The following is an 18,284-nucleotide window of genomic DNA, read 5'->3' as shown; positions in this document are numbered from 1 at the left end:
TGCAACCCCCACTTGATGTCTCACAGCTTTTACATAACTTGTGCTTCTACGACCACAATTAAATTCAATGAACACTTGTAGACCAGATCATTTGATGAAGCAGAGGATCCAAGTTCCTCCCTTTTCACAAAGAACCTCATACTTTGTTGCTTTCAAGCATATGCAATGAACTTGTACTGAACAGATAACACAATATTATTGCACAAAAATAGAGAGGCAATGTGTGTCTGTCATAAAATTTGATCATGATTTCCATCAAAATCAATGGCAACGTACACACTTTAAAATTCTTTTTCATTGTTGACTGTTCAACTATAGCAAAAAGATTTATCCCCAAAAATGTTCTTGAAGTGGAGACTTGGTATTGGTGCGTGAATAATAAGACAGCTATGTACTGAAAACTGTTAAGTCATTTTATTTAAAAATATCTTGAAAATATAACAAGTTATAAGTCTTTACTCTACAGCACATTCTTTCAGCCTCCTCTTTTGGTAATACACTGTGTGCTATGTCCAGATTAAAATGTTATTTAACTGACTAATAATAAATAAAGACACCAATATCTTTAAACATTATACTAACATTTCTTTCTGACACACAATTAAAATTGTACTAAATACAACAATGATCAATTTGAATAGTTACAGCAACATTGGCTACTAGTGTATTTATTTAGATCAGTAAAACAGAATTTGAATTTTTTTTTTATATTGGGCCTACATGCAAATATTTTGAAATACTGGACACATCGATAGCTCATTAATTACTCTTAACACCAAAATCAAAGCTGCCTGTACATCACATAGGTACAATGAAAGTATGCACATTTTATATTTCACAAACTTTAACATTTATTAAAAGCCCTTTAGGAAGATAGAACACACCTTACAGTTTCAATGTATAATTAGAAGACTTTCTGTCATTATTTCAGGCCATGTTGTCCAATGTATCAATTGCTGCCCACACATGTCGCACTGTTAGGAACAGCTGGAAGAGAAAAAAGAAAAGAAAAAAAATTAGAAAGTCGCATAAAATCAAATCAAAAGAGAAGCCTACAAGAAAGCCACAAAATGTTTCTGGTGGCATTGAAGCAAATATTGCAAAGATGTTGGGGCCCTCAGCCTCACAGTTGGCTTTTGAAACAAACAAATTACTGCAATGAAATACTTCTTCTTTTCCAAGTTCAATACATTCACAAAAGCACATAACTGAAAAACTAAATATGATATGGCTTCTTTGTTGGAGATAGAGCACTTCCATCATCACAATGTCACAATGAATGGAACAGTTTGATATATCACATGAATGAGTGTCAGATTGACACACGTGGGAAATGGAGGAGGAGGAGGAAGGGGAGGGGGGGGGGGGGAGGTGTACGGCATGCAACATCATCAGCGCACTTTGATCATGGCCAGGTTGTGGCCACCTGCTACATGGTACAATTCATCTCTGAGGTCATGCAGCATTGGGCTTTCCACATGATGTATTCTGAAATGTTTGTCACAAGTACATAAATTCAGGAAAAACTGCCATTGCCAGCATTAGCTTCTATCACCTGCAACATTTCATTAAAATTTTATTCGCGACTGTCAATCAGCAACTGTGGAGCATGTTTTATGAATAGAAATAGTCAGTCATCAGTTGCAGAAATTTTTATTAAATTACCTTCTTGAATAGTTTCAGCAAATTAATCCGCCACCCTCAGAAGATCATAGAATTAAGCTTACATCTGAAAACAATCATCAAGGTGTTTTGATTTCTTTAGGACTGATGTTCAGTTTTGTTTGACTTATGTTACAGATACGAACACCCTCATTGTGCTTATGTCTTCATAAGTTTTTAGGTACACTAGTGCTTGTTGCTTTTTACATACGTGAAATATTTTATAGTCAAACAATCAGTCTGCTGGTCCAAATCACCACATGTCTCGTGGTTTTTTTAATATAGCACTTAAGATATGGAGTATTTTTGTTGCCACATTTTCACATTTTTTATGTTACTTTTTAACTGCTTGACAGTACTATGTAAAAATTTTAATGTAGGTACACTTATAATCTGTTTTATTACTCTACATTTATTGTTATTAATCTGCTGTTACTTGTGATCCAATCCATGTAATAACTAAATTCTTATTCTATACCCATTTTTTGTAGGACTCTATCGTCCAGAGTTTGCTTGATGATTGCTTTCTGATGTAAGCTTAATTGTATGATCCTCTGAGGAGGGCAAATTAATTTGCCAAAACTAGTAAAGAAGTTAATTTAAGAAAAATTTGTGCAGCTTATGACTGATCATTTCTACTCTTAAAAAATTTGATTAAAGGTATTTCTGTTGTTTATAATGGAGTGTTACAGTGGACAGATGGGGCATAGTGAGGAAACCAGTCGCCCATACAATGCTTGAAAACAACTGGAGGGTCCCATACAGGAAGGTCAACTATAGATCAAACATTTAGCTGGGAGAGTATTGGAATTCAGCAAACCCATTCCGACAACACTTCTAGATTACTCCAAAGGATATACCACCAAAAACCACCGTCTGACTATGGAGTACAATGTCACTGTCAGAGCATTGTTGAAGCATGGAAAAAGGTAATGTTCCAGTTGCTGACCTGGCCACAACAGACACTATGCATCTCACCCATCCTCCACTAGAAAGCAAGCTGGCACCCAATAAAAGATTTGATGACATGCCAACCATGTCATATACCAAACCATTCTGTTCCTTATTGGCAACAGAAACTCTCTCTATCTCCAACACAGCAACCATCTTATATTCACCAGGAACTGATGACGAAATGAGTCCACATTGTGATGAAAATGGTTCTCTGAAAAAAATAGTAGCAAGCAGCAACAGTACTTAGTACATGTAGATAGTTTTAGTTCAGTTGTTCCATTAAGTGCTTCTATTAGAAATGGGCAGTATGTGTTTATTTGACTGTGTTAACTTCTGCTTTTTTAATTTTTTTAATTGATTGTGTATTTTCCAAGTATTACTGTCACATGAACCAACTTTGTAATGTAGTTTCATGCCATCCCAAGAGCTACTGTTACATGAATAAGTTTGAATTAGTGAATACTGAAAGTCAGTAGAGGTCTAGATGCTAACCAGTGAGCAGTAGCGAGCAGCAGGACTTTGTCTGCATAGAGCATTTCCAGAACATGAGGCAGAAAAAGAATGGATACAAGTATGAACTGCTGATAATTAACAATCAAGATGTGTATATGCTCAAAAGTTATGAGAAGATACTAGACAAGTGGTGTTAATATTTTGAGCAGTTGCTGTAAGCTGAGATTTGGGCATGAAAACTGTGGAAGTCACTGAGGACACTGTGAGAGCTGCAATTAGAAAATTATATAACAGGTAGGATCCCAGCGAGCACAAAATAACTGCAGAGATACTGAAGGCAGGAGGAAAAATCTTTGCGTAGAGCACTATATAATCTCATCCAATGAATATGGAGCTGCAAAGAAATTCCACACAATACGATATTATCTGTAATTATTCCAACAAATAGGGGGGATAGCAAAAGGGACTGTAACAACAACAGAGGGATATTACTGCTGAGCGTGCCATACACATTCTTCTTTGCTCTTTATGACAGATAAATTAAAACTGTTGACTGAAAAGATGGTTGGGAACTATCAAGAAGGGTTTCACAGAGGAGCTCAACTACAGATAAATTATCTGGTTGGGAGAGCACTGGAATTCAACAGGCACACTCTGACAATATTTACACATTATTCCAAGAGATACACACTGAGGTGATACATGTCATGGGATACCTCCTACTAATGTGTAGGACCTCCCTTTGCATGGCATAGTGCAGAAAATGGAAACAGCATGGGTACAAGAAGTCCCCAGAGGTCCCCTGCAGAAATACTGAGTCATGCAGCGTCTATAGCCATCCATAATTGCAGAAGTGTTGTTGGTGCAGGATTTTGTGCACAAAATGACCTCTTGATTATGCCCCATAAATGTTTGATGGGATTCATGTCGGGCGATCTGTGTGGCCAAATTGTTCACTCCAATCGTCCAGGATGTTCTTCAAACCAATTGCAAATGGTTGCTACCCAGTGACCTGTTTGGGAACAAGAAGACCATGAATTACTGCAAATGGTCTCCAAGTAGCTGAATACAACCATTTCCCGTCAATGATCAGTTCAAGTGGACCAGAGGAGCCAGTCCATTCCATGTAAACACAGCCACCATCAGCTTGCACACTGCCTGTTGACAACTTGTGTCCATGGCTTCATGGTGTATGCCCCACACTCAAATACCTCCACCAGCTTTTACCAACTGAAATTGGGACTCATCTAACAGGGCCAAAGTTTTCCAATTATCTGGGGTCCAACCAATATGGTCACCAGCACAGGAGAGGCACTGCAGGCGATGTCATACTGCTTATCTCAGGCATTCACGTTGGATGTCCGCTGCCATAGCCGATTAATGCCAAATTTCACTGTACTGTCATAAGGGATAGACTTGTTGTAAGTCCCACATTGATTTCTGTGGTTATTTCACACAATGTAGCTTGTCTGTCAACACTGACAACTACTCGATCGTTAAGTGAAGGTTGGTGGCTACTGCATTGTCTGTGGTGAGAGGTAATGCCAGAAATTTGGTATTCTTAGCACATTCTTGACTCTCTGGATCTGGGAATATTGAATTTCCAACCGATTTCTGAAATGGAATGTCCCATGCATCTAGCTCCAACTACCATTCCACATTCAAAGTATGTTAAGTACCGCCGTGTACCCAAAAGCATGTTGGACACCTTTTCACACGAATCACATGAGTAAAAAATGACATCTCCACCTATACTCTGGCCTTTTTATACCTTGTATCTGCATATTTTCATATTGCTATCCCATAATCTTGTCACCTCAGTGTAATACTGTCCACATGCTGACAGTGTACAACATGCTTGAGGAAAATGGGGTACCAAGGAAATTAGTAGGCACAGGGAGAGCATGTAGAGACAAGAGAGTAGGTGGAACAAAAGGAAGAGATATCTGGGGAAATGAAATATACAAAGACACAACTGAGTTAAGACGTGAGTGGGCATTAATGTAAATCAATGTGGAAATTTGAAAATTTATGCCAGACACACACCACATATCAATAAACACATAAAGCGGTTTGGTATAAAATCAAACTATTTCACCCACATTATTTAACATAGTGCTTGAGAAAGTCATTCAAGAAATGAGTAGTGATGACAAAGGTGCCAATGTTGATGATTGCAGCCTGGCATAGTAAAAACCACAATGATGAAGACAGTGAAGGACCTAGCTCAGAATACAAGCAAAGCCAGTCTCATAATCAGTGCTGAGGAGGCGAATGTGATAAGTCGTATCCTGAGAAGCAGGGCAAAGGGCCCCATTCAAGCTGAAGAGCTGTGTATGGCTAAAGGCATGGCTAGACAAAATGTAACCTGCCGGAACTGCCTTGGTAGTGATAGGAGGCAACTCTGTCGCACCATGCTACATGTGCAAACTACTAATGAGGTTCCAGCCATTTCCACAGCATGACAACCGATGCAGCAACAGTAGCTGTTACAGCCAGCTGCTCTTGCCTGTGTGACGTCCCTTGTTGCTGTACACACAGGCCATCCACTACGGCATGATCCGCACTGGCAGTCCGCATTCTGTTTGGCCAGGCCTTACATTAAAAAGCTTCTTAACTTGGCATTTGGTTTAACAACCCCAGAAACTCAAAGCTGGATATAAAACAACTTGCTATTAATTAATCAAAAATATACTTCAACATGAAAAAGATAATGACATCACATACACTCTGTGACAAAACCAAACTCAAAGCATTTACAACAAGAATAGTTCCAGTGATGTTACATGAAACAGAAACCGTCTGTCCCACAAGGGTGGATGTCGAGAAACTCTTGAAGAAAGTCTTCGGTGCAGAGAAAAAGGAGGAACTACGAGAACTATATGAATTGATGTTGCAGTTAAACACTCTCCAGCAAATCTGGCTTGCAGACCTTACCACAGTGAAGTAAAACCAGAGCTGGTGGGAAGTCCTGAAGGAACACTACTATTAGGCAGACACAGAAACCAATGAAGGGGTGAAATCATGAGAGGCCTACATCAGATGGGAGTTGAGTCAAACAGGATGCGAACAGTTGACAAGTGCGGTCACTGAAGGCAGATTGCATGGTTGGCACATGATCTCAAGTTTGATGAACACTGGGTGAGTACACAAACAAGCAAGTAAGTGTTCATATATTTTATGAACCTTGGTGTCATGTGATCCTAGTAGCACACACCAGTTCAAGTAGCTTTAGCCACAATTGTTGCCTCAGTTTTTTTGGTCGTTCAGGCATCACAGCTTTAGATCCTTTTAATTATTTAACATATTTAATTAGATCTATTTAGAAGTAAAATATGCCTTGGAACTGTGCTTTACATATACAGATACAAGGGAACTCTGTCACAGTCCAAAAACAAGTAAAAACTACACACTGGATGTGGTCCACAAGCTTCAGACTGCTGCTCAGGGCTGTAGTAGTGATGTGATCTCTTAGGCAATAGCTGTGGCACATCTCATGCCATACCCATCATTTGAAAACCTTAAAGTTGCTGTGCCTCGCAAAGTATTTGATCTGGACAGTTTGTCTTGTGAGTCAGAGAGTGAATGTCAGACAGTGGTGGGTGAAGTTGGTGACCATGCCATAGTGATAGGGGGTAATTTCTATCTGCCACCTACAGACTGGGAGATGCATCCTTTCAGAATGAGAGATAGGGACAAAGAGTCTTGTGACACTATACTAAATGTACCATACTTACCCAATTATAAGATGAGGTTTTTCCAAAATTCACCGTTTGAAAAATACAGGGTCATCTTATATTCGCAGACTAAACTACTGCTGCTAAGATTAATGTTTTTACATTGTTTACTTGACTATGTACGAATGGCATTCATTAAACAATTTGGAAGGAAAGGACTGGGCAAATGAACATCTTTGCATTCAAACAGCTTCAAGATTTCCCAATATGCCAAAGTGATTGATACAGCACTGATGTTCCTCAATCAATCATGTCACATTTGACTCGTGCTGCATTAGTGCAAGGTATATGTGAGAAACTATAAATTGACCACTGCAACAGTCTATTGCTCTGCCTAAAATTTGATAATCTTTTGAAACCCAGGAGGAAATAGCACTAAACTGTATCATCCTACAGACTGTTGTTGTATCTGAACAGGTTTGCAATGAAAATTCTCATACATGTATGGATACATCTACAAACATTGTCACTTTTTAAGTGAAGGTAACATTCAAAAGTGGGTATGTCGTTCAAAAAACACTACTAGATTCTGAATCCAGATCACTATGTTATTTGATTATGCGAGAATGTATTGATTTATTAAGCAGGTTGCAAAAGAGAAATCTGATCACTGTTCGTGTATCAGAATACAGGGTAAAAATGTTATCTTTTAATCAGCTATAGAGCATAATGGTGACATTTAGATGACAGACGAAGGAAAATTAATCCAGAATGAAATGTCTAATAAATGAAATCATTCCTATTAAACTGACTGTAATTCTTGCAGGGAAATATTGCAATGGCAAGACCTGTTGTGGAGATAGTACCAACAGACATCAGTAGATCACGGGACAGGCAGAAGTTCAGGAATTGGACTAAATTGTGATTGCGATCTTTTATTTATGTATTAGTTGCTGTTGCTACATATGACTTGCACCCTAGAAGATACTGCAGTCTGTGTTTCATAGTTGCTCAAGCACAGTGCTATGAAAGGATTGGAGGGGGATAATGTTACCAGCTTGGCTGAGAACTAGTTGGATGGCAGGAGGGGATTAGTGAGCAGGCATAAATTACATCATGTTGCCAACCATGGGAACGTATAATGCGTACTCTGGCCTTTTAGGAACAGCTACCACATTTAAACTGCAGTTTGACAGAATCCATTTGTGGATGGAATTGAATTGACTTGACTTTAAAATTGGACATATACTGAACTGTAGTATTCATTTCTGCAGGAGACAGTAAAAGTCTAGACAGGGATTAGTGGTGTACTTACATATTTTTTTGCCCAATGTTGTCAAAGCTCACTGTGATGTTTGACAGGAATGAAAGAGGGTGGTGTCAGCTGTTGGTTCTACACTACCAATGAGAGAGCAGTAGGCAGACGATATGTTTGGAAGCATGTGACAGAGTAGCATTCTCAGATCAGTATAGAACCAAAATCCAATATGTATTTGGATAAAAACATCTGTGTTCTCAGGTCCCACAGTACCAACCACCTCAGAAATTGCGAAATATTCAGAAGAAACAGCCAAATATTTGTGACAACAAGAACATAAATTTCACAGCTGTGCCGTTAGGATAATGATGATGATGATGATGACGATGATTAAAAATACTCACACCACAGATGAGTTAGTAAGTGAAAAAAGTAGAAAAAATTGTCCACAAATTAATGTAAACTATTTCTTTCTGATTATTTTATTTCTCCTTGTTTTATCATAATGTAGACAACCAATAAATTGCATTAATTTAGAATAAGTATAAAGTTAACTTTTTAGACAGATACTTTATGTCAATAAAACAGTTTATAATTTTGATTAGTCAGTACATATTAAAAATAAATTTTTCTCAAGAAGCCTCTTGAGAAAAAAAGGGGGTTGTCTTATAATCAGGGTCATCTCATATTCAGGTAAATATGGTATTTTCTGAAAATTATTTGGAGCAGTTGGTGAGACATTCCACCTTTGAGGAAACGTTGTTGAATGTTCTGGCAATAAGCAGGCCTGAACTTTTTCATTCAGTGATGACAAGGTTATTGTAGCATTAAATGTGAACATTTCAGATTAAGCTTGGCCTTTTTTTTTATATAAATATCAACTGAAAACGCAAATTGTGTAACCAGTTCCATTTATTATATTACATTTTCTGCTACATATTTTGGAGGATTATATCTCCATCATTTTATTTACAAACTGACACAATCCACTGAAAATTTGTACTTTTATTTGTCTCCAAAGGAATTGCAAAGTTGAAAAATTCATCAGAATTTCAAGCACATATAGAAAGCAAATTTAACAGCTAATTGCACTAAGCATTTTTATAAACTCCTACAGAACTGTGCCATACCACAAAAAATGTATAGAGGAGTTGCCACACAGCCATCAGTGAAGGACAAATCATAGACCTTGCTTCCATCAACGGACAGCATTCTGAGCTACATTGTTCGGAAGGTGGCATGCCTAGATGCCAGCATCCGTACAGATGTCTCTTGAGGAACATCTGTACACCAGTGTCCGTGAGCAAGGTCACTCTTCAATGAAACTGGAAACAGCTCCACCCATGTTGGTCCTACCAACTGCCATCCCTGCCACCAACAGAGAATGACCATTTGACACGGCCAAAAATACGGCACCAATGACACCACCCCTATTCACTGTACACGGACAGCGAACATCACCTTAACTTTATGACTGCTTAACTTACTCCCATGCCTGAACAGCCTTGTGAAACCCCTGTATGTTCATGCTGCTGTAACTCCCCCCCATAGGCTGGCCTATCATTGGAATCAAGAACAAGGACATCAAGATGCTGCTAAAGCCAACTTATACAAAAGTCATTGGTTTGATGGAATTACATTTTCCTGGAGACATACGAGACTCAACTTTATCTTTGATAAGTAATGAATTAAAGTAATGAATTAAAATTTGTGCTAATGCCAAATGGGCAGAGTACATAAGTTGATGTTTGTGTTAGGGAGAGCATTGGACTAGGGTAATCTGTGCACCTGTGAGAGTCACAATGGCATGATGGTGCAGTGGTTAGCACATCTGCTTTGTAAGCAGGATACCTGGGTTCAAGCTCCAGCCTTGGCACCAATTGTATTTCTTTACTTCAGCTTCTATCCTTATTGAACAAAAGTAATTGTTTGAACAGTTACACTACAGCCACCATGACCAACAAAATCCCATCTCATCAATGGACTGACAACTCAACACTGCTTCTTCAACGAAACCCAGCACAAACCAAGGCATTATCTTATGCTGTGTGTCCATTTCAGTGGGGAACTATGCTATATTGATAGATAATAACAAAACCAATCATGTAGCAATGAAGACTACAATCCTGGTGATATTGCTGCGAAGACCACATGACTGGTGACCGCAATTACAGAGTAGTATTAAATTCTTCAACTGCTGTTGCTATTATGGGCAGTGCTTGTATTACAGACTATACATGGACTTTGATTCTGGATCACTACTACATGATTGTACTCTGCTGTATTTACTATGATTATAGAATAAATCACACTCAAGATAATGCAAATATCAAAGACATTCTCAAAATATGAGTACAGGTTCAGGGCCGTGGGACTTGATGGGTCACAGAAAAAAAGGAAAGTAAGTTTAGAATTTAATGTTACACCAACAAACCTTGCTAAGAAAAATTTATTAAATACTGTGAATATTTCTTCAAAATCTAGATTTTTTTTGAGACACTGATGACTTTTTGTGAATTATTACATTAAAGGAGAGAAGAAATTCTGAAGTACATGCAGAAACTTCACACAATCAAAGAAATTTTGTGCTGTTCAATGTGTACAGAGGCACATGCATGGATAGTATCTTTTGGGACTTTACATGTATACTACTAACTGAGGCAACAATTATTATGAAATATTCAGCAATGTTGTAGCAGACAATGTTCATGAGATTTGCTTAACTATACTGTCAAAGATTCCCAGACTGTGGTCAGCTATGAGTGTTCGAGCACTGCCGTTAAAGAACAACACTATGATATGGCAATGAAGGCAAAAGGCCAGTCACTACTTTGCATTGAAATTCATGGAAAGTATATTAAGACATCTCAGCTGCAAAATGTATAACATGTGAAATACTATTGTAAATTATTTCCGAATGCTCCTTGTAGACAGGTTGTAGGAATTCTGTGAGAAGGTGCTTCATATAGTGCTTTCTTCAATATATTTCCATTTTCTTGCAAATATTCAAAATGTTCACTCCTACATGGCTCCACAATTTTTAAGATTCTCACATTATTACTCACTACTGAGCTAGAAACTTTGGTTGTAAGGGTTTGTACCTAAGTTTGAGTAGTTTCTGAGGTGGTAACAGAGAAACTTTTTATTTATATGCCTCTCATAATTTTAATGTCCCGTAACACACAGTCCATGTCCAAGGTCCACATGCAATAACCACTCTTAGACAACAGGTGGCAACACTAGCAGTGGTGGGTACATAAAGTGTGTTGCCTGTGGGGAAGAGAGGCAGGGTTGCAGAAACAGTGCAGTCGTTGTCATTAGAGCAGAGCATGACCATTGGCTTCCAGCCCAAGACTGGAAGCATTTTCAAAGAGACTATTTGCATGCTGCTGTGGTTACAGTATACCATTCATGGCAAAATGGCGCTATTCAAAGTCCGCACAATGTAGTGCACCATGAATCATAGCTCACAGGGGTGACGGCTGCAGAGATGTGTACAGATGAATAGACATGTAACTGTTAAGCAACAGACCTCCCAGAAGAACCAAGGGACTACCAACAGTGTCTCCTCAATAACCATTCAACGAATATTGCTGCATATGGGCCTCTGCAGCAGATGCCTGGTTCGCACACCCATGCTGAATGTGGATCATCAGCAATGAAAGCTGTCATTTGTATGCCAGTGCTGCAACTGAGTGTCCACTGAGTGGTGACAGGTGACCTTTTCAGATGACAGACAATGAATGGCATGAAATGTCTGAAAGCAAACATCTTGCAATGATTGCCAAGAGTGTTCAGACCAGAGAACAGAGAATTATGGTCTGGGGAATTTTCTTTTTGTAGTACTGAACGACACAATAGATCAACAAAGTATGCATCTGTTCTTGGGGACCATGTCCACCCGTACGTGCAGTTTGTTTTCCTTCGGCACAATGGCACTTACCTGTGCACGACAACACAGCTCGCATAGCTCGAAGAGCACCAGGATGAGTTTACACCATACCACCCCCTCCCCTCCCAGGTTCAAACCCAATCGACAACCACCACGATCGAGCTGTTCATGCCATAGATCCTAAACTGAGAAACTCAGCACAGTTTGCCATGGCACTGGAGTCACCATAGGTCCACACCTTCCAGTACCTCGCTCACTACCTGCCTGCACTTCTCACAGAGGTAACCACTGCAAAAGGTGCATATACAATTTTTTGACAAGAGGTCACATTAAAGTAACTGGACCGCATATAATTTACAAGTACTTTGTTTATGCATGTTTATAGTTACAGTGCTAGCAGCATCATTATACATGTTCTATGGGCCATAGCAAAAACAACATCCAATAGTTCAGTGTGTGAGATTCAATCACTAATTACATGGCTGCCAGTAACTGAAGAAAATCAAGAAAAATAATAAGTACAGTACAAGAATTGTCAACATGGAGACTTGTCTGAATGCCAGCAAACTTTAGTGGACATGATTGTTTTGTTGGTGTGTATTTACCTTCAAATTTGAATTAATGGCTCTGCCTTTAACTGTTACATTGGACCTTGAACAAATACAATAAGTGTTATAACTACAGTTACTTATGGCTCTGCCTTTAATTGCTTCACTGGCTCTCAAACACATACAATAAGTGTTATCATTTCAGCTGCTTATTTCATAACTGAAATTATTCATAGCAGAACAGTTCGACATTATATATTTGTTTGCAAAGTAATTGTGCAGCACACGACACTGTCATAAGCAGGTAAAATGTCAAGACAACATTTTTAATCTGCCGCTTGCTGGAGATACATCATGCACAGTTCATTGTACTGTATTCATTACATACAGAATCTTCCTTAATATGAAAAGTTTCTTCAATTTTTCCATGGATCACTAACACACAGCAAATCACTAAAACTAATAAGCAGACAACATAACTTCTCCAGCATTCACAAATAAACCTGACATACAGTGCATTTCCACAGATTAAAAGCACAAATAAATACCTCTCTTAACCACAGCTCATCAGCTAGTAGCTCATTGAGGATTTCCATACTGTCTTTGCTTGGGTTTGAAGAGCGCTTGTCTGCAACCCTCTTTGCACACTCTACATACATATGGTATTTTTGGTGAGCTACCTTATTATACAGCTCAACACGTGACACACACACTTTGCAAAGGAGGAAATCCTGTAAAGACCAAAATTATGTAAATAAATTCTAACACATTTTAGGTTGCATTTAATTGATAAATGTAAACCCCATTCTCTGTTGCACAGTTGTCTGAGGGGACTTAACAGATTTTTCTATACATTAATTATTGAACTGGCTCCCTAGCCTGATGTTTGGTATTTTCAAAATTCCATATTCCATAAAAATATTATAACAGGTTGCTAAAGACATGGAGACTTTTAAAGCAAATAATGTCTTTATTACAAAATGTCAAGAGCAAATATTATGAATCTGCAGCATTAAATACAGACTCCCATACTAATTTTACAATAACAGAAATTCCAGATAAAAACAAATGAGAAAAAACAAAAATGATGAAATACAACCATTCATTGGTAACTGAATGATTCGTGGTACACAGAAACACAAAACAGCATAGCGATGGTACTAGATTTCAAGCTACTACCTTTTTTGTAGATTATGTACACACACACACACACACACACACACACACACACACAGTGACACCATATAGCATCCACCTATGGAGGGACTGGTTGTCGGAGGGATTGCTTGTGCTGACTGGATTGAGGGAAGGTGTGTAGCAACTGAGAGAGAATAAGATGTACTGGGTAAGGAGGTGATGGGGAGGTTAATAGAAATTCACAAGACTGAGAGGGAGGGGGAAAGAGTGAGGATACAGCTATTGCATGGGTTGGGAATTTTCATAGATTTACGATAGGCAAAGAGATGTGAGGGGGCATAGCAAGGAATCAAACTGCCATGGGTATTAAATAGTTCTTTAAGGGGACCACACCCTGCCTATCTAACCCATATAAATTTAGGCAAGTACTTGACCCATTTCTGAAAAAAACAATTTGATGTATTACCTTATTATTTTTACTGTATGTTACATGATGCTAACAGAGTCAACTGTACTTAGATCTACTTTATACACTTTAGTTTTTAAGAAATACATTTTTAAATTCATTAGCAAAAAATATTAAGTTTTTTCTGCAGAAAATATTTTTTGTGAACTTCCTACTGGGGGAATATTAATGAATATACTACCAGAGGTGGCTTTTTATGTTATGCAGAGTCTGTGAAAATTTCATTCATTTATCTATGATAGTTTCTGATATAATGGGTCATATGTACTGAAAATTTTAGTTTGCGGGAAATTGACTTTAACAAATCTCAAAAGTTTTTCTTTACTTACAGTTAATTAAAACTGTCCTGGTGCATATGATGGCCTTTCTTTTGGCCTCTAGCAGGTCTTCCAGCTTCTTTTTCACCTTCCTGGATGTTTTTCTTGCTTTCTTGGCCATATTAGATGCAGATCTTTTTGCATCGGTTATCCTCATTTTATCGCAATGTTGCAGCCCAGTAATCGTATTTTCACCAGGATTAATTCCCAGCTTTTTCACTACCCAACACTTTCCAATTTTAGCAATGTTGCAGCCCAGTAATAATATTTTCACCAGGATTAATTCCCAGCTTTTTCACTACCCAACACTTTCCAATGTTAGCACAACTGAATGTAATAACAGCATCATGAACTCCTAGTTTCATTGTATGCAAGCCCACAAATACAGTTTTAGGATGGCTGTTCCAAATTATGCTGTTGAAACATTCATCTGAGTTCTGTGTCTGCCCATGCAGACATTTCCTTAGACCAAGTCTCTGAAAATAGGTTTAATTGCTGTAATAACAGCAGCAGGAAGAGCATGCTGGTGAGGATAAGATTCTCCAGTTGCCTGAGCTCTATTGTATTTGCACCACGAATTTTCTCCTGATGGACACAATCCATGACACGGCTTACCATCTGTAGAGGACTTATGGAAGAATATGGCCCAAACATCTCTCTTCATTGCCTCCAGATTTTCTTTATTTCTCCTAATTGCTGGCCCATAGTATACCTGCAAGTTTTGTATTTCAGTTTTAGTTAACCGACTCTGTCCGGTCAACAATTTTCCATCTTCTAATTTTTTTCCTTTCATATCAACAGTTAGTTTTCTTAGCTTTGTTCCCAAACGTTTTTGAACATGGCCTACACATTCTATTTTGCTAATAATGGCATCTCCATATGGCTTAGAGTTCACCACATTGTCGTATGCCTTACTGTCACCATCACCCAAATATTTGGTGTACCATATGCCTCTTGTTTCTACGGAGCAATGAAATATTTGTTGTGCTCCATGAACTTCCATACCACCACTTGTTCCTCTAAAATTAGCCACACAGTTGCGTTCTTTATGTTCTTTGACTTTACAACATTTGCAATATTTAGACATTATCTCCTAATCTAACACTTTACCGGTGACTACACTCGTGGCAGTCGTTACTCCATTCAGAGAAGTATGTCCTCTTTTCTGCCAACTTCCATCAAGTACAACTGCAATATCCGAACATCCATCATTTTCTTCCATTGCTTCCCTAGCAGCAAGTTTCATGCTTTCCTCACTGACCTCACATACAGCTTTCTCTAATATTGCAGTCAGTTTTTCAACTTTATTTGGTGGTTGATGGAAGTTCATCACTGAACAAAATGTTCTCCCTGCAGCCATGCCCTTGCCAATGGATCGTAAGGCATAAACTGATCTAGTATTAATTTCATAAGGGCCACTTGCATCAGGTTTTGACGAACTCATAAATGAAATCACAGCTGAGCATTTAGTGCAAATCAAATCCAAAGCAATTGCTAGGCCTTTTCTCCCACTGCCACTCACACATTTTCACACACTGTGACTCACCACTGTCTACATTCTACTACAAATTTAGAAATTATATCTGATAATATTCTCAAATTTATAATAATGTTACTGTACCCCTTGTCACTTACAGTAAATTTGTTGTAACTCTCTTGAAATGTTGAGAGCTTCTTTGATGATGCACTTGTTGAAGAATTACAATTAGAAACATTGTTGCCAGGTGACATAACCTCTTGTACAGAAAGATTTCTAAACTTGTTTCCTCTAAATTGTCGTTTCTTGAAAATGCATTTACGTTTTGTCATCTTCAATAAACACACCAAAACACATGTAAATAAGCACTGCAAACGTAAGTGTAACAACTACTCGCAACCACACTTGAACAAAACTAACCGCATGTTTGAAAGCGTGTTGTTTACAAACAGCAGAAGTAAAAGGATACCATTTTTTTCCAGCAAAATCCTTTTCAGAGTACTTTAATAAAACCTTAATCTATTGAAATGTGATGAAAACCAAAAATTGATTTTTTTCTACCTGAGCCACGGTGTGGTCCCCTTAAGTCACTGGTGTTGTGTTGTACAGCATGTTAAGCAACTGAACTGTCAATTTTGCCATTAGCCACAGTTTTGCAGTGCCCATTAAAGTGAGTAGGCAGCTGGTTAGTTCTCCTCTTCATATAGAATGATGCACAGTAATTGCAGTACAGTTTGTATACAACGTGGTTACTATACACGAAGCACTGACTTTAATGAGACAGGAATTGCTGATTGTGTCGGAAACTGGTGTATGGTATACTTTAGGTCTGTGCCTGGGTCAGCCACAGTGAAATGAATTACTAGGAGCAGAGAAAGCATTGGGATGGATTAAGATATTGTGTGTGTTTGGTGGATAATGTAGTACTTTGGTTGATGATGAGAGGGATTTTGGGTACAATACCCCTCATCTCAGGGCACTATAACACGTAGCTGCAGTTTCAGCGATGGAACTGGCTGTATTTTTCAAGACTTGGATGGTACTGGATCATAATAGGAGTGCTGATCAGTGACTGGTTCACAGTGGTGACAGGTCTGTTGGTGTTAGAAGAACAGATAATACAGGAAATCTGTTTCTGGACTATATGTGCAGGATGCTGCATATTTTTAAAGGCACTGATAATGACATCAGGATATTGGCTAATCCTGCACCCCACTGCATACGAAGCACCAATGGGCACCAAGGCTGTAACATAGAAGTTTTACACCGTATCTCCTTACCTTCTGTGATGCCAACTTGGGGTCTGGAGGACAGCCCTCAAGAGTTGTTCTGTCATATGGCTGGCCATACATTTGAACACGGGCTGTGGCACTACTGTGTTCACAGGCAATGCAGGGCATTGCACCTTCCCCATCACCATCTGTTGGCTCATCAATTACATTGAAACACGGCCAAGTTCCAACACTAGTTCTTAGAGTGTTTGGCCACTTGGCAATCCTTAAAAGATGTTCCATTCTCTCTTCTGTTACTTCATCAACTGTCTTTAAGTTTGTTAAAAAGTAATCATCTACAGAGAGACAGAAGAAAATGACTTTTTTCCTCAAGTTTCTTGTATACAATTCAACAATGCATTGTTGCTCAACAAAATTGGAACCAATTATTAATTAACCAGTAACTACAAAAAGCTACATCAACTAGAGAACTGGTAATATGAAAACATATAAAATACATTTCTTGCCAACATTACACTCACTAGCTATAATAATATTGCTACATTCTTGGAGATTGACAGAGACACAGAATAGGAGCACTTGGAAACTGCAAACTATGAATATCGTAGCCAATGGGGCTGACAGTGGTGTATCAAGTGGGCCACACCTCTTGCAACATTCAGTAGCAGTACTGATGTAGATCTATGTGAGAGAGTCATTTAGATGAGAACTGTTCATAAGAAATATTTTATCTTTTCTCCATGGATTCATCTTTAAAATTTCTATCTACCAGCCATTTGTGATCCTACACAAGGTTCTCTGAATTCTTTTAATCTTTCCTTTCAGGGCAAATTTTGTAACAGAGAGAAATTGTGTGACATTTAGAAGTAGTTTAATCAGTTCCTGCTGTTGTGAAACTTACTGGCACATTAAAACTGTGTGCCAGACCACGACTCGAACTCGGGACATTTGCCTTTCATGGACAAGTGCTCTACCATCTGAGCTACCCAAGCACGATTCATGACCCGTCCTCACAGCTTGAATTCTACCAGTACCTCGTCTCCTCTCTTCCAAACAGAAGCTCTTCTGCGAACCTCACAGAACTAGCACTCCTGGAAGAAAGGAAGAGCTTCTGTGAAGTTTGGAAAGTAGGAGATGAGGTACTGGCAGAATTGAAGCTGTGAGGATGGGTCGTGAGTCGTGCTTGGGTAGCTCAGATGGTAGAGCACTTG

At 38.6% G+C, this 18,284-nt stretch overlaps 1 protein-coding gene across 2 annotated transcripts in view; it reads right to left on the bottom strand.

Annotated features, from left to right (window-relative positions):
* Positions 1 to 392: 392 nt before the first annotated feature.
* LOC124789325 overlaps positions 393 to 18,284 on the bottom strand; it is a 133,344-nt gene continuing 115,452 nt past the window's right edge. For both annotated transcript variants that reach the window (XM_047256641.1, XM_047256642.1), the window contains 3 exons: positions 17,122 to 17,408; positions 12,993 to 13,175; positions 393 to 987 (listed from right to left, as the gene is read on the bottom strand). In XM_047256641.1, coding sequence (XP_047112597.1) covers positions 928 to 987; positions 12,993 to 13,175; positions 17,122 to 17,408 — 530 coding nt within the window. In that variant the 3' untranslated portion in view covers positions 393 to 927. The remainder of the gene's footprint in view (positions 988 to 12,992; positions 13,176 to 17,121; positions 17,409 to 18,284) is intronic.

This window comes from Schistocerca piceifrons, chromosome 3, assembly GCF_021461385.2.
Source record: "Schistocerca piceifrons isolate TAMUIC-IGC-003096 chromosome 3, iqSchPice1.1, whole genome shotgun sequence".
Taxonomy (NCBI): Eukaryota; Metazoa; Arthropoda; class Insecta; order Orthoptera; family Acrididae; genus Schistocerca; species Schistocerca piceifrons.
The sequence above is the reverse complement of the archived record's forward strand: the minus strand, read 5'-3'. Positions and strand labels throughout refer to the sequence as shown.